Raw genomic sequence first — 24,547 nt, 5'->3', positions numbered from 1 at the left:
CAGCAAGGCACACTGGGCTCCGTCACAGTCCTCAAGGCCCTGGCTCTCATAGGATAGTCTGCCTCTTCAGAGACAGCCCCTCAGAGGTGGTGCAGAGACCCCTCTCAGGAAGCCCAGGCTCCATAGCTCCTCCAGTCCAGGATTCCTCAGGGCCTGGGGTTGCTCCCCAGCCTGGCCAGACTAGTGAGTACTCCCCTCCTAGTGGGGGCCAGCTGGAACCCACCCAGACCCGGGCCCTCTGCCTGCTGACACACGGGAGGGACTTATCTCATGGTCATCCATATCCCCACTTGTGGGGGCTGCAACCCAGACCCTGCTGCACACACAGATCACCTTAGATTTTGCCCCTGCCCCCAAATGCCCAGGAAAGACTTCTCTTCTCACAGCCTTGAGGACTTGCCTTAAGGGGAGAAAGCAGTAGTTACCAGCAGGGCTCCTGAGCCAAAGATTTATTGTTGCTTAGAGCTGGAAAGGCAGTCAGTCCCCAAAGCCTTCCACAAAATATCCTGCCCTCAAGAGACTCAGTTCAGTGGAGGTTGCAGCTTGAGCCATAGAGACTGTACTTGGAAGGGAGAAAAGGTGAGTTTCAGGCCAGTGTCCCTAAGGGGCAGGTGGCCAGCTCCAAGAGGTCGCAGCTGCAGAACATGAGGGGCCATGAAGACTCTGTGAGGGCAGGGCTCCTCTCTTCCCCGCACCCCACTCACAGGAGGGCCTTCTGAACTGGCAGCGACATTTGCAGCCAGCAGTCCACGTGGCTGCCATGGGCCTCATACAGCCTGAGCACCAGTGTGTGGCCCTTGGGGGCTGGCCTCAGCCTGCTGAGGGAAGTGGGTGGTGGGCAGGGCCAAGGGTGGACCCAACCAGGACCCCGCCCCACCCTACCCCACCCCTTGCCTGCTGGACGGTCTCCAGCACCACCTGGAGGAAGACGCAGTGAAGGCACTCCAGGCGGCTGTGGGCACCCCAGCCTGCCTGGCCGGCCGGCAGCGTCAACAACAGGAAATTGAGGCTGTAGGCTGCTTGGGTAACGCCAGCATCTTGGAAGGAGCCTGGGCAAGGGCCGGAAAGGAACCAGTGGTGCAAAAGGGGGTAGGGACGGGCACAGAGCTGCTGTTTCCCCCACTGACTGTAGAAAAAACCGAGGTTTGGCGAAGAGCAGAGAAGGGGCAAAGCAGCACTCACCCTTGTGCGGCATCAGCGCATATGTGAACTCGTGGCGCCCCATGTCAGCAGTGGCATCAGGGGCCTTAGGTGCCCGCAAGCTGCGGGGAAGGAGGGAATGGGCCGGGCTGGAGTTCTGGCTAGGGGAAGACCCACACCTCCATGCCGGCTCAGAGCCTGGTGGGCACACCACTCACAGCGAGAGGCTGAGGATGCTGCCCCGAACTGATGCTCTGTACTTGCAGTCATTGAGTAGGCCAGCCCAAAGCTGTGCTCCAACAGGTCCATCCAGCTGTGGGCCCACACCTGAAGAGCACATCCCAGGCCCAACTTTTACTCCCATCACTAAAGTGGCAAGCTCTGGGACCCCGGGATTGAATTCCAGTTCTCACAATAAGAGGCCCTGGACACTACCCAAACTGTCTATGCCTCAGTTCCTCATCTGTGAAATGGGGAGAATAGTATTTAGCCCACCAAACAGGCATGGGTATCAAACTAAACATAAAGAATTTAGCACAATGCCTGGCACACATGTTAGGAACCAACAAATATTGCTCCTCCTCAACCCATTCTACACAAAGAGTCTACCCAGCCAGGGAGAATCCAAACCTCCTCACCCCACCCATGTCAGACCTCAAATCAAGCCCAGTCCCAAGAGGTGGTATAGTGGGTGGGACGCTGCAGATGCCCAAACTAAACCTCATAGGTGGCCTGGGGGTTCTGCACACAGGCAGGGAACTCCACCTTCAGAAATTTGTGGGTTTCATGCCAGTGCACCTGGAGTGGGGGTAAAGGGTGAGGAGAGGGAGACACGCACAGGCCTGGGGCTAGCCCTTCCCGACTAGCCACACCTAGGAAAGGCAGCCACCACCTATCCCCTACTATTTCGGTGTGGAAGTGGACATAGGGCAACCGACGTCCAGTACAACCTCCTGGCTGAGCTGACTGTGGGGGCTGATCTGCAGTAGGAACCAGGCGCTGCCCCGCATGTGCCCTCAGCACCCGCTGCTAGGGTCCCTGCCTGGCTCAGCACTGGCTTCCGGGGGGATGCGCGGGAGGTGCTGAGCTAGGGCCAGCTGATGGAGAGGCCAATAGGCCTGTATGCCCACCCCCATGATGTCCCCCTGTACTGCATGACGTCCCACGCATCCCAGTACAGGGGGACATCATCAAACAGCACAAACTGGTTTCCCACAGTGCCTTTGCCAACAGCCTCCCTGGAAGGAGATGGGGACTGCAGCTTTACAATGTGATCTTGGTTTCTCTAGATGTTCAAGGTGGGGTGGGAGGTAGGGTGAGTATGGTTAGGGGACAGGGCTCTCCCCAGCCCAGCCTGCCCTGCTCCATGAGATGGATCCCAGCCCAGAGCCACAGGTGGGCTGTTGAGGGCAGTGCTGGCCAAGGGAACAGGGTCTGGGACCATCTTCCAGACAGGGAGAGGGCAGTGAGGGGCTGACACCTGCCGGAGACTACCAGCACCAGGGATGTCAGGCGGCCGATCGGGTCCAGCCTCACCGTTGTCCAGAGTCACAGAACCATCAGTCTTGGCAGAAGGGAGCCTTGAAACAGTTGGCAGGGGCTTCCCACAACCAATAGCCCCCCACTCCAGCCGCCTCACCACTTTCTCCAGCCTGGGGAGCTCAGAACCCCCATGTTGTTAAGCCCCTTCCCAGCCCTGCCCCACTCACCTCTTGCACAACAAACAGGCTACAGGGGCTGCAGTGAGGTAGGGGCAGGAGCAGGAGTATAACCCACGCTGGGCACTGTCACCAGGACTAGGGATGAGGCCTGGACATCAGTGCAGCCTCCCTGAATTTTCAGGAGCCTCACTCTGGGATGGGGGGGATACTGCTACTGCTATTCTCCAACCTGGGGCACCTCAGGGCAGAGATCCCCAGGAGAGTGTCCCCAACTCTCGGTCTGGACTCCTGCTGTAGTAGCAACCCCTCTCCCCAGCTCCTATCCAGGCTGTGGGTCCTGCCAGGCCTGGGCAGGGCCAGCACTCCAGTGGGCTTCCAAGGCAGGGTATTTACAATGAGGAGGTCCTGGGCACCTGGCTCCCCAGCTCACAGGGCTGCAGCCACAGCACTGAGCAGTGTGTTGCCATGGAAATGAATGTCTAAGGAGAAACTGGTTGGTCATGAGTGGGCAGTGGGTCTAGGATGACCCAAGTGTCCCATAGGAGAGAGCAGCGGGAATGTTCTCAGCCTAACCTTTGTAGTGGCACATGGTTTCTTCTGCCACCAGCTGAATGCAGCTTCCAGTCACCACATCATGGAACTCGTTCAGGAGCAGGAGTATGCAGGGGCCAAGGGCAGGGATGGGGAAGGCCAGGATGCTGGGAAGAATGAAGGCTGGGAGGGTCAGCCACAGAGGTTTCTCGGGTGAAGTCAGGTGGGTGACAGGGGGCAAAACCAGGCTGACTTCCAGAGGTCCTGCAGCTGGGCTGTGGGTGTAGAAATTGGGCACTACAGACTAGGGCCAGACTGCTGAGCAGCTCCACGTCATGCAGGATGCGCTCACACTTCCGATTCCCTTTCTTGATCTGAGCCCCAGCCAACGAGGAGGGTGATTCTAAAGCAGCGGTTCTCAACCTGTGGGGTGCGACCCCTTTGGGGGTCGAATGACCCTTTCACAGGGGTCGCCTAAATATATCCTGCATATCAGATATTTACATTATAATTCATAACAGTAACAAATTTACAGTTATGAAGTAGCAATGAAAATAATTTTATGGTTGGGGGTCACCACAACATGAACTGTATTAAAGGGTCTTGGCATTAGGAAGGTTGAGAACCACAGGTCTAAAGTCTGCTTAAGTATCCCAGAATACCTTCCAAAGCCCTCCCTGTTTCAGAACCCCTGATGGCTCCCCAGGGCCCCCTGGATAAAGCCTCTTGTGGGTGACATGTCCCAAATACCTCCCTCCCTCAGCGCAAGCCTCCTCTAGGCTCCTGACCCACACAGCTCTTGCTCTTCTCTCAGCTCCTCCTCAAAGAACAAGCCTCCTCTCCCAGATCTGGGGGTGGGGGTCTGTCCTGTTTCCTTTACTGATCCTCTACAGACCAAGGGCACACTCTCCCTGCTCGGCTGAGTGACTAGCTCCTGACCTGGGCGGGGTGTGTAGTGTAGGTGCCATTATGCAGCTCCAAGAAGAGCTCTCCGACCCACAGCTACCCCGGAGAAAAGACAACTGCCCCCTGAGGGAGAATGTGAGCCTGGGTCTCCCAGCCTTGGGGGGCCACATGGCTCACCCTTGATCCACACCAGAGCAGACAAGAGATCCAGCCCCCAAAGAAAGAAGCACCCCCAGAATGCTCCCAGTTTACAAAGCCAGCTCTGGAAACCCCAGGAGAGTTCTCTCTCTGATGAGTTTAAGCCCCTTTCCACCCTCAGCTTTTCTCCCACCTCACCCCCAAGGTAGAAATTAGGAGGAGCCCATGCACCAGGATTGGAGCAGGACAGGCCCAGTGGAGGGATTGGGCCAAATGGTTGAGCAGAAAGAAGGGCTCAAAGCAAGGGCTAAGCTAGCAGCTCAGTGAGGGCTATTAGTGGGCCAGGCTTGACCTGGGCAGCCATCTGGATTGTACGGCCGCTTCAAGCAGTCTACCATGATCTGAGGGGGCCACTACTTCCATCCCCAAAGCCAAAGAGGAAGGCACTATGGTTGGTCCGTCCTTTGTCCCGGTTTTTGGCCACTGTCTTTAGTACCTGGAGAAACAGGGGCAGATCAGCATGGTTCAGTCTAGGACAGGACACCCAGCCCTCTCCAGCCTACCTCCCCTGCCCCCACCTTGGTCTCTAGGTACCCTCTCACCTCCTCCACACTGCCCTCTATTCCATACGAGGTGGGAAGTGGGCCAGCACACAGGAGCCATCCAGCCCTTCCCAGAAAAAGGTATGGTGCTGCGGGCAGGCAGAGACACAAGAGAGAGGCTAGTGTCAGGGCTGAGGCAGAGTTGGGCCTTCCAGTCCTGCCCTGACCCTGGTGTGACCCTGGAGCAGGCACACTCTCTATCTGGGTGGGGGTTGGGTGATTTGTCCAGGACCCCTGAATAAGCCAAGGGAGAGATGAATGCATCAGGTGGGACCCAGGCCCACTCTAACATGACCCACTGGGGTCTGCTCACTGGAAAGGAGTTCACCAAGTTCCAGCTCAGTTTTTGGCCCAGGAAGTATCTGATGCCACATCTGCGCATGATCTGGGGAAGCTGTGCTGAGTAGCCAAATGTGTTTGGCAGCCAGAACTGCAGGAAAAGGGCCTCTGAGGCACAGGAACCAAGGCTCTTAGCAGATCAGCCCAAGCCTCAGCCCCTCATCTCACCAGGTTAAGCCCCATCTGCCTGAAGCCATAGCAGCTCTCAGCCTACCTCCAAGCACATCTTCCCAAACTCCTGCAGGAAGAAGTTCTGGCCCTGCAGGAACTGCCTCACCAACGCCTCTCCACTGGGAAGGTTCCCATCCTGGCAGTGAGAGAAGAGGGAGTCAGCCAGGGTCAGCACCAGATGGGGAATAGGCAGGTACTCGGTCGACCCCACCCCTTAGGAGAAGCCATGGCTCTGACCCAGGAAGTGTCTATCTCCTGCAGCTATTTATCTGCTGAAGGGAGCTTCTGGGCTGGGTTATGCCGACGGCCCGTCACAGTGCTTGGGACCCTTCTCCCCCTTGGAGTCCCAGGGCTCGGAAGTCCAAGGACTAATAGTGCTGCAACAGAGAGGTTGTGAAGGGCCTGCAAGAAAGCCCTAGGCTGAGGGTATGCAGACCGCCCTTACCATCTCCACCCAGGTGCCTCCCAAGGGCACAAACTGCCCATGGCAGGCAAACTCCTGGAGCCAGGCATACAGGCCAGGGTAGTGGTTCTTTACCTACTCAAGCGGCTGCGCCTGTGAGGCAGAAGGGGCAGGAGTTGTGCCTGGAGTAACAAGAACCCTACCCAGGGCCAAGTATCTGGGGAGCAGTGGGCAGCTGAGTCTGGGGAGGCCCTCAGAACCTCACTTTTAGACCTATTAGGTTTCTGGTGTCTCCACATGACTGTCCCTCTGACCTGGGAGCAGGCAAAGATGAGCTCAGGGTTCCGCTTCATAAGCTGCACGGCTGTTACCCAGCTCCGGGCACATTTCCGCAGAGTCTCTTTGAAGGGCCAAAGCTAGGCTAGATGGGGAGGGGGACAGAGGGTGGAGGGAGAGCAGCAAGGTCCCCAGCTCCACATAGATCTCCAGCCTCACCTCTGTCCCCCAGCACCCTGACCAGGCCAGCCTGGGTCTCTAGGGCAGTGATGGCGAACCTATGACACGCGTGTCAGAGGTGACACGCAAACTCTTTTTTGGTTGATTTTTCTTTGTTAAGTGGCATTTAAATGTATAAAATAAATATCAAAAATATAAGTCTTTGTTTTACTATGGTTGCAAATATCAAAAAATTTCTATATGTGACATGGCACCAGAGTTAAGTTAGGGATTTTCAAAATGCTGACACGCCGAGCTCAAAAGGTTCGCTCTTCTCCCCTTCTTTGGTCAAACGTGGTGGGAGTACAGTGAAAGAGACAGTAATATGCTCTAGGGCAGGGGTCCTCAAACTTTTTAAACAGGGGGCCAATTCACTGTCCCTCAGACCGTTGGAGGGCTGGACTATAGTTTAAAAAAAAACTATGAACAAATTCCTATGCACACTGCACATATCTTATTTTGAAGTAAAAAAATGAAACAGGAACAAATACAATATTTGTATTTGCATGTGGCCCGCGGGCCGTAGTTTGAGGACCCCTGCTCTAGGGTCTTCCTAGCGCTTCTCAGGCCCCTTTCCCTGCAAAGCCCTGTGATATCCCTCTTGAGCTACCACTTCAAATCAGTCCTACTAGGTGGCAGTAGGAGTGGGATAGGAAGGCAACCAGAGCTATCAGGTTAATTTTACAGGTCAGGAAATGGAGGCCCCCGGCCCTAGAATAGCCTTGCCCTGAGGTTTAGACACCCTTAGAGAGGATCCCCAACACATACTGATGGATATCCCAAAATAGAGTGCACAGCTCCTCAAGATGGATCATGCCTTGTTAGCTGTCCTATATGAAGCACTACAGCCTCTCCTTCCTTACCAGTCCAGAGCGTCCACCCTCTTCCCCACACCTTGGCATAGCAGAGAAAGCCCTTGTTCTGTGGTCCAAAAACATCGGAATCAACACCTTGGGGAAACTGTTAAAAAATATGGATTTCCCATAAGCCTCACAGTCACTGAAAACTCATCAGGTTCAGAATTGAACCCCTGACCCTACCTAGAAAATCACCCCTGCGCTTAAGCCCCCATCTCTATTCAACCGAGGCCCAGGAGGGGCAAGAACTTGCTGAGGTTTACACAGTGCTTCCAGGGCAATGCCAAGGCTTCAAGGTCACTCCTGCCTACCTCTCAGCCAACTTGACCAGCTAACCTCCTACCTGTATCAATGTGGCAGTGCCCCATGGCATGGATGGTATGCTGGCTTTTACCTCCACATTGGCTAAAGGACCTGGAGGCCAGATACTGGGCCATCGGGAAGGTTTTGGGCTAGGCAGGATCACAAACATTCACAATCTGGTTGGCTGTGTACAGGGCCTGGAAGCTGCGCTGGTTGTCTTCCCTGAGGCCCTGCAGCAGGGTTCTCAGCAGAGCTCTTTCCTACCTCCAATTCTTTGCCCCTGCTGTTCCCCCTGCTCAGAACTGTTTCCCTCTTCCCCTTTACATAGAGAAACCTGACCAACTCTTGGGCAGGCAGAAACACTCTCCCTATTCTGCATTCCCAGAGTCCCAAGTATGACCCAAGAAACAATCTACCTGGAATTCTAGAGAGTGACCAAGTGAGATGGGGTATTGAGTACCTTGGGCATGCCCAGCAGCAGTTCCAGATCTACCAGGAGCTTGTGGATATCCCGGTGGAACAATTCCAGCTCAGCCCGGCTCACCTGGAACATCTTCTCTGGGTCTGCAATCATGGTGCCCTTCCTGGGTCCCAAGGCGACTTCCACATAGAGGGTCAGGCTACAAACATGGGAAGGCAGTAATAGGCCAAGGGACTGGCAGAGACCTCTGGGGGCTTGAGGAGGGAGGACAGAGGCAGCATCCAGATGACCCCTCCCCATTTACCTCCAGGATCCCAGAGTATATCAAGTTCATATACGAGAGGGTCAGAGAAGCACCAGCCTGAACCCATATGGTGATGAAAGCTCTATTATGGTTAGCAAGAACAAGCAATTCATTCTGGAACTGTGTGATGCTACTGTTTAGCCTTTTTTTTTTTTTTTTTTTTTTTTTTTAACCAAAGCTGTCTTTACACAGCACTGCCTTGGTCTCAGAACCATCTTTGCACATTAAAAACATGTTTGGCCCAGCTGGTGTGGCTCAGTGGTTGAGTGTCGACCCATGGACCAGGAGGTCAAGGTAGATTCCGGTCAGGGCACATGCCCAGGTTTGGGGCCTGACCACGAGTAGAGGGTGTGCGGGAGGCAGCCGATCAATGATTCTCATCATTGATGTTTCTATTTCCCTCTCCATCTCCTTTCCTCACTCTGAAATAAATAAAAACATATTTTTTTAAAAAAATAAAACATGTTCGGATTTCCCAGAGCAAAGACCCATCAGCCAACACAGAGCAGGCTGTTCTTTGTAGCCTCATATTGGGTTCTGGCACTGTTCTACTCAGTCTTCAGAGACCACAGATGACTTATTTGGGGAAGCCCTCCCTATTCCTCCTCCCACCCCTCTCCTAAGTCTGGAACAGAGTTCTCACATGAGCTCCGAGGGTTTTCTCTCAGAGCCCTCATCAGTTTTGCAATTGTATAAGTATGTATGAGTCCTCTTGCTGTAGAAGACCATATTACTCACCGTCATAGTCCCAGTGTCTGGAAGAATCAGATACACAGTATTCAGTAAATACTATAACATAAAATCATAATGTCTAAGAAAGTTTTTAATGGTGTAATAAATGTCCATGTTATAATATGGAATGAAAAAATTCAGGATACAAATATCAAGGAAATATAACCTAAACTAGTAAAAACTACACCGGGAAGAATTCCTGAGATGAATACTGAGATATAAATAATGGTCATCTCTAGGTGGTGGGATAATGGGAGGTATTTGCTTCTTTGTACTTTTCTGTATTTACCACAAGGCGGCAAACATTTTTATAGCCATAAGAAAAAAAATCCTGCTTTTAAAAAACAAACACTGAAGATTTGAGGATGGTTGTGTTGGGAGTAGGTGTGTTTCCAAGATCATTCTGGGCTTCCCACTAATGTGTCCTCCCCTACTGATGTCCTCTCCCCCACAGCCTTGGTCAACCAGTGCAGGGATTCACTCACCTCCGAGGGTCTCCTCCCAGCCTCTCAATCAGGATGTAACTGCTCTTCTCCCCTTCTTTGGTCAAACGTGGTGGGAGTACAGTGAAAGAGACAGGGCCTGAGGTTTTTGGACAGTTCATGTTAAACATAAGCTAAGGGAATTCAAGACCCTCTGCTCAGACTCCAGCTTTGGCTTCTTTTCCAAGGCAAGGCCAAGACTGATAAATCAAGGACCCTTGCTTGCAAGTGCCCCATTCCCATGGCAGCCAGTACCATGACCACCAAATAGCACCAGCAGAAAAGCCCTTGGTCTTATGAGATGGGTCTTGGGCAGGCATCAAGAGATCTGGATATGGCTCCCAGTGGCCTCTGTACCCCTGAATAAGTATCAGAAGGGAAATTCTATAAAGTCAAGGACAGGCTTGTCTCATTTCCTACTATGTCCCCAGTGCTTAGCATAGGGCCTGGCCCAGAGAGGGCATTCAGGAGACATGTGCTGAGCCAATGGAGGGAGGGAGAGAGGGCTTTGCCACACAGGTAGGAGTCCTACCTGAGATTGAAAGTCCACTTGGAATGGAAGATGTGCAAACTGAACAAGTGAACTAACCTCTATTTATCTCACCTTCTTAATCTGCAGTTATAAAGACCAATCACATAGGATGATAAAGATACTGTTAGATGCATAAGCAAGACACTTAATAGTGGTTTAATAGTGGTTATATCTGGGGAATTGGGATGGAGTAGTGGGGAGATGTTTGAAAGTTTCCCCCCATTATATATCTACATTATAAAAGGCCAGGGGCTGTCACAACCTAAACGACCAGACGGATGACTGGTCACCAGGAAGTGCATGGAGCACCTCTTGGTCCCTCCCCCTCAGTCCACAGGCTATCACAGTAAGGCTGGCGGCTGGCAGGTGGGCACGGCGAGGTTGTTAGGCCCTTGGCCCAGGGCCAGGCCAGAGGCCTAACGTCCTTGCCTCTGCCGTGGCAGCTGCAGATCAGGCCCAGAAAGAAAGATAGGGCCTGATCCGCAGCTGCCACGGAGGCTGTGGATCAGGCCCAGAGAGAGGCCTGGAGATAGGCTCAGAGACGCTGACTGGCATAGAAACCAACCAATCAGAACCAAATCTGGGTGAACTGTGAAGGCAGAACCTAAGGTGGGGACTAAGGAGGGGTTTTAAGGGCAACAGCTGTTTGGTGTAAGGTGTAAGAAAGTGGTTCAATTTTTTAATGACCAGTGCATATGGCTGGCTATCAGTCCAGATATAGGGATTATGTATTTTTGTCTGCCAAGAGAATCTCCTCCTGCTGAAAAAGACATTCCCCTCCATTTAAGCAATCCTATCCTATATAATCTATCTATACTAATAATTTATACTAATAAAAGGGTAATATGCTAATTAGACTGGGTCAACTGGCCATCTTCCGGACAAAGCCATGGTGGTGGGGGCCGAGGCAGAGGCAGTTAGGGGGGTCAGGCCAGCAGGGGAGGACAGTTGGGGGCAATCAGGCTGGCAGGGGAGGGGTGTTGGGGGTGACCAGGTCCGCAGGGGAGGGCAGTTGGGAGTGAGATCAGGCCGGCAGGGGGTTAGGGGCAATCAGACCGGCAGGGGAGAGCAGTTGGGGGTGAGATCAGGCCAGCAGGGGAGGGCAGTTGGGGGGTGAGATCAGGCCGGCAGGGGAGGGGAGTTGCGGGCAATATCAGGCCAGCAGGGGAGGGCAGTTGGGGGCGACCAGACCTGCAGGGGAGGGCATTTGGGGGCAAACTGGGTGGCAGGGGAGGGCCATTGGGGGCGACCAGGCCGGCAGGGGAGGGGAGTTGGGGACCATCAGGCCGGCAGAGGAGCAGTTAGGGGTGATCAGGCAGGCAGAGGTGGTTAGGGTCAATCAGGCAGAGGCAGGGGTGATCTGGCAGGCAGGCAGAGAGGTTAGTGGCGATCAGGCAGGCAGGCAGGCAGAGGGGTTAGGGGCAATCAGGAAGGCAGGCAGAGTGGTTTGGGGTGATCAGGCAGGCAGGCAGGTGAGCGGTTAGGAGCCAGCGGTCCCAGATTGTGAGAGGGATGTCTCCAATTGGAGAGGGTGCAGGCTGGGCTGAGGGAACCCTGCGCCCCCCCCCCCGCCCCCCGCCCCGTGCACGAATTTTGTGCATCGGGCCTCTAGTATTTTACATAATAAAAAACTGTTTATTAAGAACTAAAGAGATGTGGTCTGTAAAGCCACTAGTCTGGCACCTAGCAAGGGGTTAATAAATGGAACTGCTATACTTATTATGATTAATAACCATATTCAGCATAGCATGAGATGGGCAACCCAGCTGGTGTGGTTCAGTGGTTGAGCATCAATTACCAGTCAGAGCACATGTCCAGGTTGTGGGCTGGATTCCCAGGAGGCAACTGATCAATGATTCTCTCATCATTGATATTTCTATCTCTATCCTTCTCCCTTCTTCTCCGAAATCAATAAAAATACATTAAAAAAAAAAAAAAAGGTGGGCAGTCAGTGGCAAGGTTGGTTTAGCACTAATTATGTTGCGACCCAAACACCATCCATTTAATTTACCCTATATGAGAGGACCTAACCAAGCACAGGGGCCCAAACAGCAACCTCCCCAGTCCTGAAATCTTTCTACCACTCTGCAGGCAGAGCCACTCAGCCAGCTCTAATTTCTCCAGAGACCAGAACTGAAATGTGGCTATGCTGTCTCTAGGCCAAGGCTCCTTACCTGAACTGGTTCCCCATCATGCCACATCAGGCCCTCTCCATCGCTTTCCCAGAGAAGGTGAACTTCCTGACCCACCCATGCCTCCAGGATGGTCAGCTCCACCCAGAACCAGCAGGTCCACCATCTGCAAGAGTCACTTAGATGGGAGCCCTTTTCCTTTTGAAATAGTACTTTCTTGGATTAAGGGTCAGTAGGGGCTTAAGGCTTTCTCTATGCATTACAAGGTAATCAGATTTGATGGATAAGAAGGGAGTAAGGTGAGGGAAAGAGGCAGAGCCAGAGGTCTGTGATCCATCCTTGAGTGCCTTTCCTAAGGGGCGTCCAGGGACTGGGAGAAAGGGGAAAATGAACTCTTTCATTAAACCTGAGGGACCAGGGGCAGACAATGGAGGTGTGGCCCTTAGGAGTGAGCCAGTCCAGAGGGGTGACCACTGGCAGGGCCCTGTCTCTGGGCATTATCCACGTGGGTCCAAAGCTGTCACCGACCTGCGCAGGGCAGAAGTCCTGCTGGATTGCCTCCTGGTAGGGAAGCCTCTCAGGTGTCAGGAACTGGAGAGCGCGGCCACCGGGCAGCTGTCCCCGAAGAGCCTGGGCATGGAGGGGCCAGTGGGCATGCGCTCAAAGTCAGCTTTCCACCTGGCGGTGGAACGCAGAGTCCTTTGACCCATGTTGGAGATGGCTGTTCCACAGCACAGCCTCCCCGCTCCCTCCTCCCGGCCATGCCCTGTCCATAGAGGGCAGGCACTTTATCCCTCAGTCCAGGTGGCTGTAGCTTGGGTTTAATCACAGAAAGAAAGGCTGAGGCCGGTGAACCAGGCCAGCTGGTGCCCTGAGGGGTCACAGAGGTTATAGTCGTGGGTAGAGTGGTGACACGAATTTCTCCGCCTGCTCCAGCGTAGTGCGCCAGTGCTTCAGGGTTGGCACCGCCACCACCACTGCCGCCTGCCCACTCTTCTTGGAAAATCCCGGTGCTCCTGTGTGGCGGAACTAAAGGTTCTGGTGTGTGGACGGCTGCAGGCTGCTTTCTTACAACAGCCAGGCTCTCTGGGAAGCCCAGCTGCTCTGAACTTTGAGAGGCTCTCCTCTATCACTTCTGGACTGATGGGCCAGGCCACTTGGCAAATACCTAAATAAAATGGTAAGTCTGACGCTTAGCTTCTCGGAAAGCTCTGGGACAGAGATAGGGGGACCATTAGATGCAACAGACCACTCGGCATCAGCACCAACAGGTGGGAACCCTCTGGCCCTCCAGTGCCAGCCTGGCCTCTGGCTCCCTAGAGCCGCCATGAATGGACATGGTGTTGAGGGCTTTGCATCCCTGTAACCTCAGCTTCCTCTACTACCTTATTTTATGTACATGGCTGTTGGTCATTACCAGAAACTCTGGAAAAGTTTTGATTTGAGACAGCATGTTAGTCATAGCATTCAAGATCCTAATAGAATACTGTATTTCACTAAACAGGACTGAAGAGTTAAGAGAAGCCATAATGCCAGACACCTAATTTCATTTTCACATTACCCTAGTAGTCCATTGGTAGCTTTTTTTCCCCCCTCTCCTAAGATGGCCAGGGAGTTCTTGTCTATAATATTAAGAAAAATATATACACAGCATTAGCCCTGATATTTTAATGGAAATACTGACCAAGTTTACAACATTTCAAATGCAAACTACACAGAAGTGTATGACTGAGTACATAATACCAAGCATAATCCTATATAATAAAAGGCCAGAGACCAGAACTGGTTCCCCATTATGCCACACCAGTGGATGGCGAGCACTGCTCAGCCGGGCTCACGGCTAGCGAGTGCAGTGGCGGTGGCGGTAGCCTCTCCGGCCTCCAAGGCAGCGCTAAGGAGCAGCAGGCTGGCTTTTGGCTGGCGAGCGCAGAGGTGGTGGTGGGAGCCTCTCCCACCTATGCTGCAGGCAGGCAATAAGGATCGAGGGGACCCAGACTGTGAAAGCCACAGACTGTAAGAGCGATGTCTGACTGCCAGCTTAGGCCTGATCCCCGGAGGTGGGGAGGGCGGGGATGGGGGAAGATCAGGCCTAAGCCAGTAGGCGGACATCCCCCAAGGGCTCCTGGACTGTGAGAGGGCGCAGGCCGGGCTGAGGCACCCCACCCCCATGCACCAATCTTGTGCACCGGGCCTCAAGTTTAAAATAAAGATAACTTGCCAGCTATAATACAGGCTGGGTTTAGAGCTTGTAGCTCAGGTGTCAGAAGACAGGAGAGACAAAAATGCTGTTTGTGAAAACCATGTAGTGAAACTCCCCCTTCTTTTTCGTTACACTGGTAGGTTGAAGGTTTTTTCCTGAACTGGCTCTGAAATCCTATTCCCAACCTGCAAGCAGGTGCTCTGGACATAACCCTGTGCAGGGACAGCAAGAGCTGGGTCCCATCTATTTCCCCCATAATTCCAAGTCAACATGATCTTTCTTGAGTGAGCAGAGGGGGATAGGTGAGCTAATTTCTGGGAAAACCTGAAGATTTTCCAACCCCAACCAGTACTTATCATTCCATCTCCAAGTCAGACACTGCCTCAGCTTCATCCTAGAATCTCTTCCTGCAAGGCTCTTTTACTACCATACATTTCTGGGTTCCACCTCTTGTGTTGTCTCCCCCCCTCACACAAACAAACAAAAAAATCAGAGAAGTCTACCATATATTTTGAAAGTCCAGAAGCCAAAAGTTTTTGGGGTTTGGAAGTATGTGTTGTGGGTGGGAGTGTGTGGATTTTTAATAAAAAAGCAAACAAAACACTGTTGGTTACTTTGCAACTATGATTAGGGTAAATGGTTGCTGGAGGAAAATCCACCAGAAGTCCAGGCTGACTACATAAAAATCCTTATCACCCAGGATTAAATGTCTGCCAGTTTAAATTTATGTAATATATTCCATTTGCAGTTAGTAATGAAATGTACCAAATCTCCCTCCCAACCCCACTTATACCACACTCCTTATACACACTTCTTTCAAATACTGATTTGGTATTTAAGTTGTTCACTCCCGTTTCTACTAAGGATAAGAAAAAATATAGAGAATTACAAATTATATAGCTAGACAACTTACTCAAATATCACACATGTCTAAACAGTTGAAATAAGGGAGGGGAAAAAACATGTACTGAAAGAATAAAGTATTCTGCTTCAAAATTTTGGAATATTTTGACTTGAGATGTGACCTTGACTGCTAACTAGAGCAAAAGCCTGTTGGTACCCTGGATAAGGAACTGAGCCTAAATCCCTGATTCATAATTGTTCTCTGGTGAGGACAAGGGACTTGGGTTGCAAGTTTATTCCTTGAGAACCAAACTTTATTTTTTTTTTAAAAAAAGTTTTGGGGCAAGGGGAAGACAAGTTTTACACAAAAGTACTACAACCGTAACTCCCTTTGGTAAAAAGTGTAATAAATGTCTTGCACACCTGTTCATAGGTACTAAATCTGAAGTCACATAGAACTATGGTACACAAGAAGCTAGAGCAGTTATGCTAGCACATCAAAGCATATTTCTTTTAATAAAAAATTGAAAGTATGTACATTATTTACAAAAAAGAAAAAAGAAAACCCCCGTTAAAATTGGTGTGTTTGAGAGAAAGAGTAAAGCTGGTGGATGGCACTGGGGAAGACTGGTAAAGAAGCAGGTACAAAACAGTTCCTCAGGAGCTAAAAATAACTGATTTGAACTTGTTGAGGTTGATAACCAGAGGAGAAAGTAAAAGGGAGGCAACAAGGGATTCGGCAGGAATCAAATCCACAAGATGATCAATCCCAAAGCCAAATTGTGGGTCCCACATAAAACCTAATGGATGCTCTAAATGTGCTTGAGTGATCAGGAAAAAAAAAAAAAAATCAAATCCAGTTTTGTCCCCCTTTTGGGGGGTAGCGGGAGAGAAGAGGAGCATTGACCATCAGAGTTACAAACCATCTGAGTGTTGAGTCCTTCCCCAGTTAGTTTGTCAACGTTCACCCATCCAGCCAAGGTTTGAATAGCACCTGGTTCCTTCTTCGAAGGTCAGGCCCCAGGAGACTCTAGTCTTAGCTCTGCTGGTGTGTGCAAGCAAGCTGTGTGTTTATGCTTGAGTGGATTTCCTTCCCCTCCAGGATCCTAAACCCTTGGGGAAAGTTCCAGAGCACAGACAGATCAGGTGGCCATGTCCCAGAGAGGCCCAGTGAGGCTTGAAAGGCATCTTCCTCATTTCTTCAGTGTGTGTAAGGGCACATGAACCGCACCCCCCTCACACACACACCACCTTCAAGTTATCTGCTCTGACTTCGAAGCTATGGGGTTTTGAACACTGTGCCGTATTTGACACGGTACTTGTTAATGTTCACAAAATGCAGAGTCTCTGTGTCACAGGTGGTGGTACAGGGTACCAGGCCCTCCAGCCCCTCACCCATGAGCCACTTGCTGGTCTCCGCTGCCATTTCACGGGGCACATGCTCCTTGGTCCACTTATCTACCCAGGCCTGGAACCTCTGATGCAGCCTCTTGCTTACACGTTCATGGGACTGCAAAACAGAACAAGTAAAAAAACAAAACAAAACAAACAAAAACACCCATGAACTAGGACCAAAAAAACAAAACAAAACAACCCTTCAAATACAAAGCCCAATTTCCTCCTAAAGTAGCAAAGAAAAGATGTGGCCTCAAGTTTCTGATACCACTGGTTAGTGGGGGAAAAACGCACACGAAAGCAGGAATCTATGTTTTCAGAAGAGAACCGAAAGAGGTTAAGAACATAGAGCATGTAAGGAGTTGGAACCCATTGAGCCACCAAAGAAATGCCAACATAGGTTCTGGGCAAAACAAGCTCAGTGTTTCTCAATTTTAGCATTCATTAGAACCACCAGGGGAATTTGATAAAAATACAGATTTCCTTGTTTCTACCAATCTACATTTTAACATCAGCAACCCACCTGATTCTAATTTTTATTTTTTTAATAATCCTCACCTGAGAATATTTTTCCATTGATTTTTTAGAGAGTGGAAGGGAGGAGGAGAGACAGAGAGATAGAAACATCAATGTGAGAGAGACCACATAAATTGGTTGCCTCCTGCACGGGCCCGACCATGGCCAGGGATGGAGCCTGCAACCGAGGTACATGCCTGTATGTGCCCCTTGACCAGAAGTGAGCAATGACCCTTCAGTCCTCAGTCCGACACTTTAACCACTGAGCCAGGGACCAGCTGATTCTAATATACCCCCAAGTTAGACAGCTGTTGGTTACTTCTATCAGCACCATGGCAAACCACTTCTAAAAAACATGAGGCTTGCCCTAACCGGTTTGGCTCAGTGGATAGAACGCTGGCCTGCGGACTCAAGGGTCCCAGGTTCGATTCCGGTCAAGGGCATGCACCTTGGTTGCGGGCACATACCCAGTGGGGAGTGTGCAGGAGGCAGCTGATCGATGTTTCTCTCTCATTGATGTTTTTAACTCTCTATCCCTCTCCCTTTCTCTCTGTAAAAAAAATCAATAAAATATATTAAAACACACACACACACACACACACACACACAAAACATGAGGCTTAAAGGGCTTAAAACCCATTCTCCCCCACGGTATTACCCCTACCCTGTCCAGCAAAGTACTAAGCATAGTGGATCTCCAGTGGAGGTTCAGGTTCCTATCTATGCATCCTGTAAATATTTATCGGTGCTCACGTAAAAGACAGAATAGGAGAAAAGGATAAATTAGGCCCAGCTCTCCAAATAATTTGAATCAGAGACACAGATATACAACACACAGTACCATGAGATAAGTATATTAAACTGTTCACCCAGATCTCCCTACTTGAATGTTTTATTGTCCTATCAAACTTAAGCAGTTCAAAACAAAATGCTTGAGCTGCCCCTCAAAAATGGTAATCTCTTCTTAATAACAAATATATCCCTAAACTTCCCACTTACTCAAGCAAAACAAACAAAACCAAATAACAAAAACCACCAGGCATCATCCTTGATGTTCTCCTTTCTCTTACCTCAGATGAAAATCTAATCATTACTGTCTGACAACTATATCTCCAAATTGTGTCTCCAGTCTGTTTAATTCTTATAATTCCACTGACACCTTTCTGCTAGCCCAGGTCACCATCGCATCTCATTTGGACAACAGCAGTCCTTTTGTGTGGTCTCTGCTCTTCCAACTTTGTGCCCACATTCAACATCCCAATGCACCTCAAACAAAGTCCAAACCATGGCCTATAAGACTGAGCAATGTGGCCTCTATTACCCTTCCAACTTCACACATCACACTTTCCTTATGGCTCAAGCCACACTGATGGTTTTAGTTTTTCACATATTCCTCCCTCTCAGCCTTGGACTTGCTTCCTTTGCCTAGAAATTATCAAACCCCAACTCTTCACCGAGCTGGATCCTTGTCACTGTTCAGGTCTTAAGCTTCACCTCCTTAGAGAGATCTCTCCCACAAAAGCTGGGCACATCACTTATCCTTGGTCACTTCACCTAGTTTCTTTCCTTGATAGTGAATATCACACTGCCTTCCTTATATACTCTACTTCATGGCTGTAGTCCCACGGCATGGTTCAATACCTGGTACATAAGTGTACCAGGAGCTTTCACTACTGAAGTAGCACATGTAAATGGGGAGCCTTCATATAAGCACTATCACTTGAAAGTAAATGCTGGGAATAGCTTCAATGGAAATGCCACCAGCTGTTATGGGTTGATTTGTGCCCTACCTCCAAATTCATATTCCAGTCCTAACCCTCAGTACCTCAGAATGTGACCTAATTTGGAAATAAGGTTGTTGCAGTTATAATTAGTTAATATGAGGTCATACTGTTAGCAGGGTGACCCATAATGCAATATGACTGTGGAGGAAAATTTGGACACACACACGCACACAGGGAGAATGCCATGTGAAGATGAAGGCAGATATCTACAAACCAAGAAATATCAAAGGGTGCCAGCTAAAACATTCTCCCTCACAGCCCTCAGAAGGTTCGAACCTACTCTGCCAACACTTTTAACTTGAACTTCGAGCTTTCAGAACTCTGAGACAATAAATTTCTGTTGTTTAAGTCACACAGTTTGTGTGGTACTTTGTTACAGCATCCTCAACAACCTAATACACCAGTTTACTCAATTCTTAAATCCAAGTGGAGGTGTTCATAAAGGAAGAGAAAAAACCAGCAGCCTCTGGGTTAGGCTGGTCCTGGCTGGGGAGAGGTTCTCACCTGATGAGCCCGGAGCAAGGCAGTCCTCCGATACATGTAGTCCTCGGACTTGATCACATACACCATCTTGTAGGAGTTCAGCTTGAACCTACACTCCAGTTTATCCAGGCTATCCACATTCTCCATGCTCTTCTTGCTGTTTCCTTCCTTCCCTTCCTTTTCTTGCTGTTCTCGACCACGCTGACACTTCCGGATCCGCCGCAGGTTCCTACAAAGCAGAAAGCCATGAATGATGAGAGCTGGTCCAGACAGATTTCCATGACTCCCCCTAGAGTTTTCCTTATTATGTGCCTTCACAGAACTCATCACAATTTTAGTTACATACATATAAAAAATGTCCAATGATTTCATTGTAAAAAAAACATTTTCAGCTGCAGGGATAAACAGAAAAGCAGAAATCTTCAACCACCTCCTACCCCTAATTCTTCAAAAATCCCGCTTGCCTTGGCAGAGATAACCTGTCAGCAGTTTTGCTTTGAAATCTTCTAGGTCTCCCTGAAATAACATATGTAATCACTTGCTATGATTCTGCTTTTGGAATGTGTTCAAGACAAAATAGGATCACACTATAAATACTATTCTATTGTTCTCAACTTTTCACTGACTCTCATGAAGATTTTATTTCACTACATATAGAATTGTCTCATTCTCTTCAATGGCTGCAGAGGAAATGTGCCTCAATTTACCATTCCTTAACAGAAATCAATCAGGGGTTCCTTTTCTGAACCACAGAGCACAGAAAATTATTTAAATGCCTATTTTCTCAATTATTCCAAAGATGGCACATAACTAATACTCTTATACATACCCAGGAAAAGAGATTAACATCAATGGGTGCCTTAATAGGTAGATAGAGTTTAATTCTCTCCAACAATAGGCAAAAAAAAGATGGTTAACTAGGCAATTACATTATTTCCAATACTTTATTATAAGTACTGTTTCAGTGAGTATCTCTGTATACATGTATCTCTGTAGGACAGCAAGTTTTTGATCCAAGGACCCAAACTCTTTTCAATAGGTCTGTAAGATCAAAGCTATTTCCATAATAATGCCAAAACATTATGTGCGCGCCCCCACCTCCCCCCCTTTACTGCATTAATATTTGGCCTCGCAGTGTCAGCAAACTATTCTTGGAAATCTTTGCATTCTTCTCTGGCCATGCAGTGGCAATTAAAAAGAAAGATGGCTTCACTTAAGAATGCCCTAGTGAAAAGTAACTTTTTAAAAATATGTTTTTATTGATTTCAGAGAGGAAGGGAGAGAGAGATAGAAACATTCATGATGAGAGAGAATCATCAATTGGCTGCCTCCTGCAAGCCTCCTGAAAGGGATGGAGCCCCGCAACCCTGCATGTGCCCTGACTCAAAATCTAATCGTGCCCTAACCGGTTTGGCTCAGTGGATAGAGCGTCAGCCTGTGGACTCAAGGGTCCCGGGTTCGATTCCGGTCAGGGGCATGTGCCTTGGTTGCAGGTGCATCCCCAGTCGGGAGTGTGCAGGAGGCAGCTGATCGATGTTTCTCTCTCATCGATGTTTCTGGCTTTCTGTCCCTCTCCCTTCCTCTCTGTAAAAAAATCAATAAAATATATTAAAAAAAAAAATCTAATCGTGACCTCCTAGTTCCTGGGTTGACGCTCAACCACTTAGTCTCATCAACAGGGGGCAGAAGTAACATTTTAAAATTAAATCTCAGCCCCTCAATTCACATCATTTTAATATACTGTAGGTAAAATGGGAACTACACAAGAAACACCTTCGTGTTCTGAATTACAATGAAATCTTTGAAGAAAGGCATTTGAGCTCTGCTGAGTTGCAAATGGATCACCAATTTTACCTGAAAGGACTGACTAGTCAGTATAAGATATATAGCACATTTTTTTCTCAAAAATGAACAAGGGAGCCTGGCATTTCAAGAAAAACTACTACATATATTTGTTGTCAATAAGATTTAAGTTTTCAAGTAAAACTTTGAATTCTGGTAAACTGGGGCTTGCCACCACGAACTGAAAGCTTCCCATTATTTAAAGACTAGAGGCCCGATGCACAAAATTCGTGCAAGAGTAGGCCTTCCTTCCCTGGGATGCTGGCACCGGCTTCCCTCTGGCACCCGGGATCAGGGCTTCCCTCGCAGCCCCGGCTTCATCTGGAAGGTCGTCTAGTCTAATTAGCATATTATGCTTTTATTATTATAGATGTATTTGATGAGGTCAATGGCAATATTAATAAATGTGGTTTTGGGGAGAAACCAAGATGGCGGCATAGGTAAACACCGGAAATTGCTGCCTCACACAACCACTTCAAGACAAAACGGACTAAAAGACAAACTAAAAGACAAAACGGACATCATCCAGAACCACAGGAAGGCTGGCTGAGTGGAAATTCTACAAATAGAAGGAAAGAGAAAAGCACACTGAGACTCAGAGGAGGTGCAGAAGTAAGTGCAGACGGAGGCGCACGTGGAAAGGGCTGGCAACTGAGGACACGGCTATCTTTTTCAATCAGGAGAAAGTCTCAAGCTCCCGACTGCTCTGAATTCCAGTTCAGGACGAGTCTCTGGGGACCCAGACTCATACGGGAGAAACTGGATTGTCTGGCATTGGGTGGAACTCGAGAGCGGTTTTCTCTCAGAGGTGCTTGCAGCGATTACTGCAGGACACTGAGACCTGAGGCCTCTTAGGGCAGGGCTGAGGAGCAGCCATAGCTGTCTGCTCTGCCCTGTTGATTCCCTGAGACCTCGTCCCACCCAAGCTGTGTGCAGAGGCTTTTGCAAATGAATGGCCTGGCCCTTTGCAATCTAAAATTACCTAACAAACTGAAGCTGGGTCAGAGAGACCCAGAACATCCAAAAGAAGGCCCAAGGCCCCACAGCAGCTTGCACTACTTCACAGCTGGGCCTCATCTGGGCACCTCCAAACCCCAAACAAAGAAGAGGAATCTGCAGATCTCTCCATAGTTCCTGCTGGGTAGCCTCAGGCAGAGGCTAAATTAGCACCTCCTTAGAGATCCAAGAGCCAGAGTACCCAGTGGTCAGAGTGGGACAATCCAGATTACAACTCCTCAGATCCATAAGGGACAGACTCAGGGGGCAGACTCAGTGAGCACCAAAGCCCCACTGAAGCAAGTCTTGCCCCAGAAGGGTGTCTCCAGCACAGAAGTTCTCCCACCATAGACACAGCTGATTCTCACAGCCAATTGGCCTGGAGGTCAATTCTTCCCAGTGATACCTACAACAATCAAGGCTTAACTACAACAAGACTGTGCACAAAGTCCACAAAGGGGTGCACCAAGAGTGTCCACCTCTGGTAATTGGGGAGGCTGAGTCACTGGGCCCTATAGGACACCTAGCACAGAAAGCTACTCTATCAACACAGGGAAGCATAAGAAATGCGGAGACAAAGAAACAGGTCACAAATGACAGAAATGGAGGAAAGCAAACTACTGGATATAGAGTTCAAAACCAAACTTATAAGGTTTTTCAAGAATTTTCTAGAAACTGCCGATAAATTTAGTGAGACCCTCAATAAATCTAGGGAGACCTTGAAGGGTATGAAATAGGACCAATTAGAAATTAAGCATACACTGACTGAAATAAAGAATATTATACAGAGATACAACAGCAGACTAGAAGATCACAAGAATCAAGTCAAAGATTTGAAATACGAAGAAGCAAAAAACACCCAACCAGAAAAGCAAAAAGAAAAACAAATCCAAAAATATGAAGATAGTGTAAGGAGCCTCTGGGACAACTTCAAACGCACCAACATCCGAATTATGGGGGTGCCAGAAGAAGAGAGAGCAAGATATTGAAAACCTATTTGAAGAAATAATGACAGAAAGCTTCCCCTACCTGGTGAAAGAAATAGACTTACAAGTCCAGGAAGCACAGAGAACCCCAAATAAAAGGAATCCAAAGAGGACCACACCAAGACACATCATAATCAAAATGCCAAGAGCAAAAGACAAAGAGAGAATCTTAAAAGCAGCAAGAGAAAAACAGTCAGTTACATACATGGGAGTACCCATCTGACTGTCAGCTGATTTCTCAACAGAAACTATGCAGGCCAGAAGGGAGTGGCAAGAAATATTCAAAGTGATGAATACCAAGAACCTACAACCAAGATTACTCTACCCAGCAAAGCTATCATTCAGAATTGAAGGTCAGACAAAGAGCTTCACAGATAAGAAAAAGCTAAAGGAGTTCATCACCACCAAACCAGTATTATATGAAATGCTGAAAGGTATCCTTTAAGAAGAGGAAGAAGAAGAAAAAGGTAAAGATACAAATTATGAACAACAAATACACATCTATCAACAAGTAAATTTAAAAATCAAGTGAATAAATAATCTGATGAACAGAATAAACTGGTGAATATAATAGAATCAGAGGAAAGGGAGTGGACTGACAATTCTCAGGGGGAAAGGGGTGTGGGGGGTGCTGGAAGAGATTGGACAAAAATCTTACACCTATGGATGAGAACAGTGGCGGGGGGGGGGGGGGGGGGGGACCGGGTGGAGGGGAGCTATGGGGGGAAAAAAGAGGAACAACTGTAATAATCTGAACAATAAAGATTTAATTAAAAAATGTTTTTTTTTTATATTGTAAAATGAAAATGTGTAAACATCTGGTAAGTCTGCATAACTTAGTGAATTACGATTTTCCAAATAACCAACTGCATGAAATTATAATATAATGCATGAAAAAGAATCAAACTACAAAATAAACCAATGGTTTGGAATAACCAATGAAAAGATCATTGGTACTTTCATTGATATTGTAACTAACCTTTAAGAAACTAGTACTTAAGAAGGGGAGCAGTAAAGATGCCTCTGCATCTCTGCGGAACCCCCACACACTCTGGGCCGCAACAAGTAGGAGGGCTACTGAGATGGGCCTTAAAGCCTAGAGTGTGGGCTCAGGCTACAGGTGAGGGATTCACCTAACTCAGCAGATACTGCAGGCAGGCCTGATGGCAGTTGGGTGGCGTGGCTTCCTGGCCCTACGGGGCACATTAAGATTCAACCATGAGATTCCAGCAAAGGTAGTCAGTTACCATTCTTGTTGTGTTTATGCAAACATCAGGACAGTAGATAAATTAATCTTGATTTGGCTTTTGGATAGCCATGGAGGAATTTTAAGAAGAAAAATCCTATTTCAAT

The 24,547-nt window shown here is 48.9% G+C and overlaps 2 protein-coding genes across 7 annotated transcripts in view; both read right to left on the bottom strand.

The window, feature by feature from the left end:
* Positions 1 to 521: 521 nt before the first annotated feature.
* Positions 522 to 13,408, bottom strand: MAN2C1 (mannosidase alpha class 2C member 1). The gene is given in 37 exon segments (XM_070417668.1): positions 522 to 619; positions 622 to 635; positions 705 to 804; positions 888 to 923; positions 926 to 977; positions 979 to 1,049; positions 1,183 to 1,262; positions 1,359 to 1,419; positions 1,422 to 1,467; positions 1,795 to 1,938; positions 2,044 to 2,069; positions 2,072 to 2,152; positions 2,155 to 2,378; positions 2,621 to 2,674; positions 2,676 to 2,720; positions 2,873 to 2,936; positions 3,119 to 3,280; positions 3,375 to 3,460; positions 3,586 to 3,610; positions 3,613 to 3,706; positions 4,272 to 4,354; positions 4,729 to 4,782; positions 4,785 to 4,872; positions 4,979 to 5,007; positions 5,010 to 5,067; positions 5,292 to 5,408; positions 5,532 to 5,624; positions 5,934 to 6,044; positions 6,206 to 6,312; positions 7,587 to 7,776; positions 8,007 to 8,166; positions 9,489 to 9,555; positions 12,191 to 12,315; positions 12,655 to 12,742; positions 12,745 to 12,779; positions 13,033 to 13,165; positions 13,399 to 13,408. Coding segments are annotated over 37 exon segments (3,111 nt in total).
* Positions 13,409 to 13,802: 394 nt separating this feature from the next.
* Positions 13,803 to 24,547, bottom strand: part of SIN3A (SIN3 transcription regulator family member A) — a 95,228-nt gene continuing 84,483 nt past the window's right edge. For all 6 annotated transcript variants that reach the window (XM_070429971.1, XM_070430002.1, XM_070429979.1 and 3 more), the window contains 2 exons: positions 19,392 to 19,599; positions 13,803 to 16,702 (listed from right to left, as the gene is read on the bottom strand). In XM_070429971.1, the coding sequence (XP_070286072.1) occupies positions 16,472 to 16,702; positions 19,392 to 19,599 (439 nt within the window). In that variant the 3' untranslated portion in view covers positions 13,803 to 16,471. The remainder of the gene's footprint in view (positions 16,703 to 19,391; positions 19,600 to 24,547) is intronic.

This window comes from Myotis yumanensis, unplaced genomic scaffold, assembly GCF_028538775.1.
Source record: "Myotis yumanensis isolate MYYU_CA2020_CCGP unplaced genomic scaffold, mMyoYum1.0.hap1 SCAF_1, whole genome shotgun sequence".
NCBI classification, from domain to species: Eukaryota; Metazoa; Chordata; class Mammalia; order Chiroptera; family Vespertilionidae; genus Myotis; species Myotis yumanensis.
The sequence above is the reverse complement of the archived record's forward strand: the minus strand, read 5'-3'. Positions and strand labels throughout refer to the sequence as shown.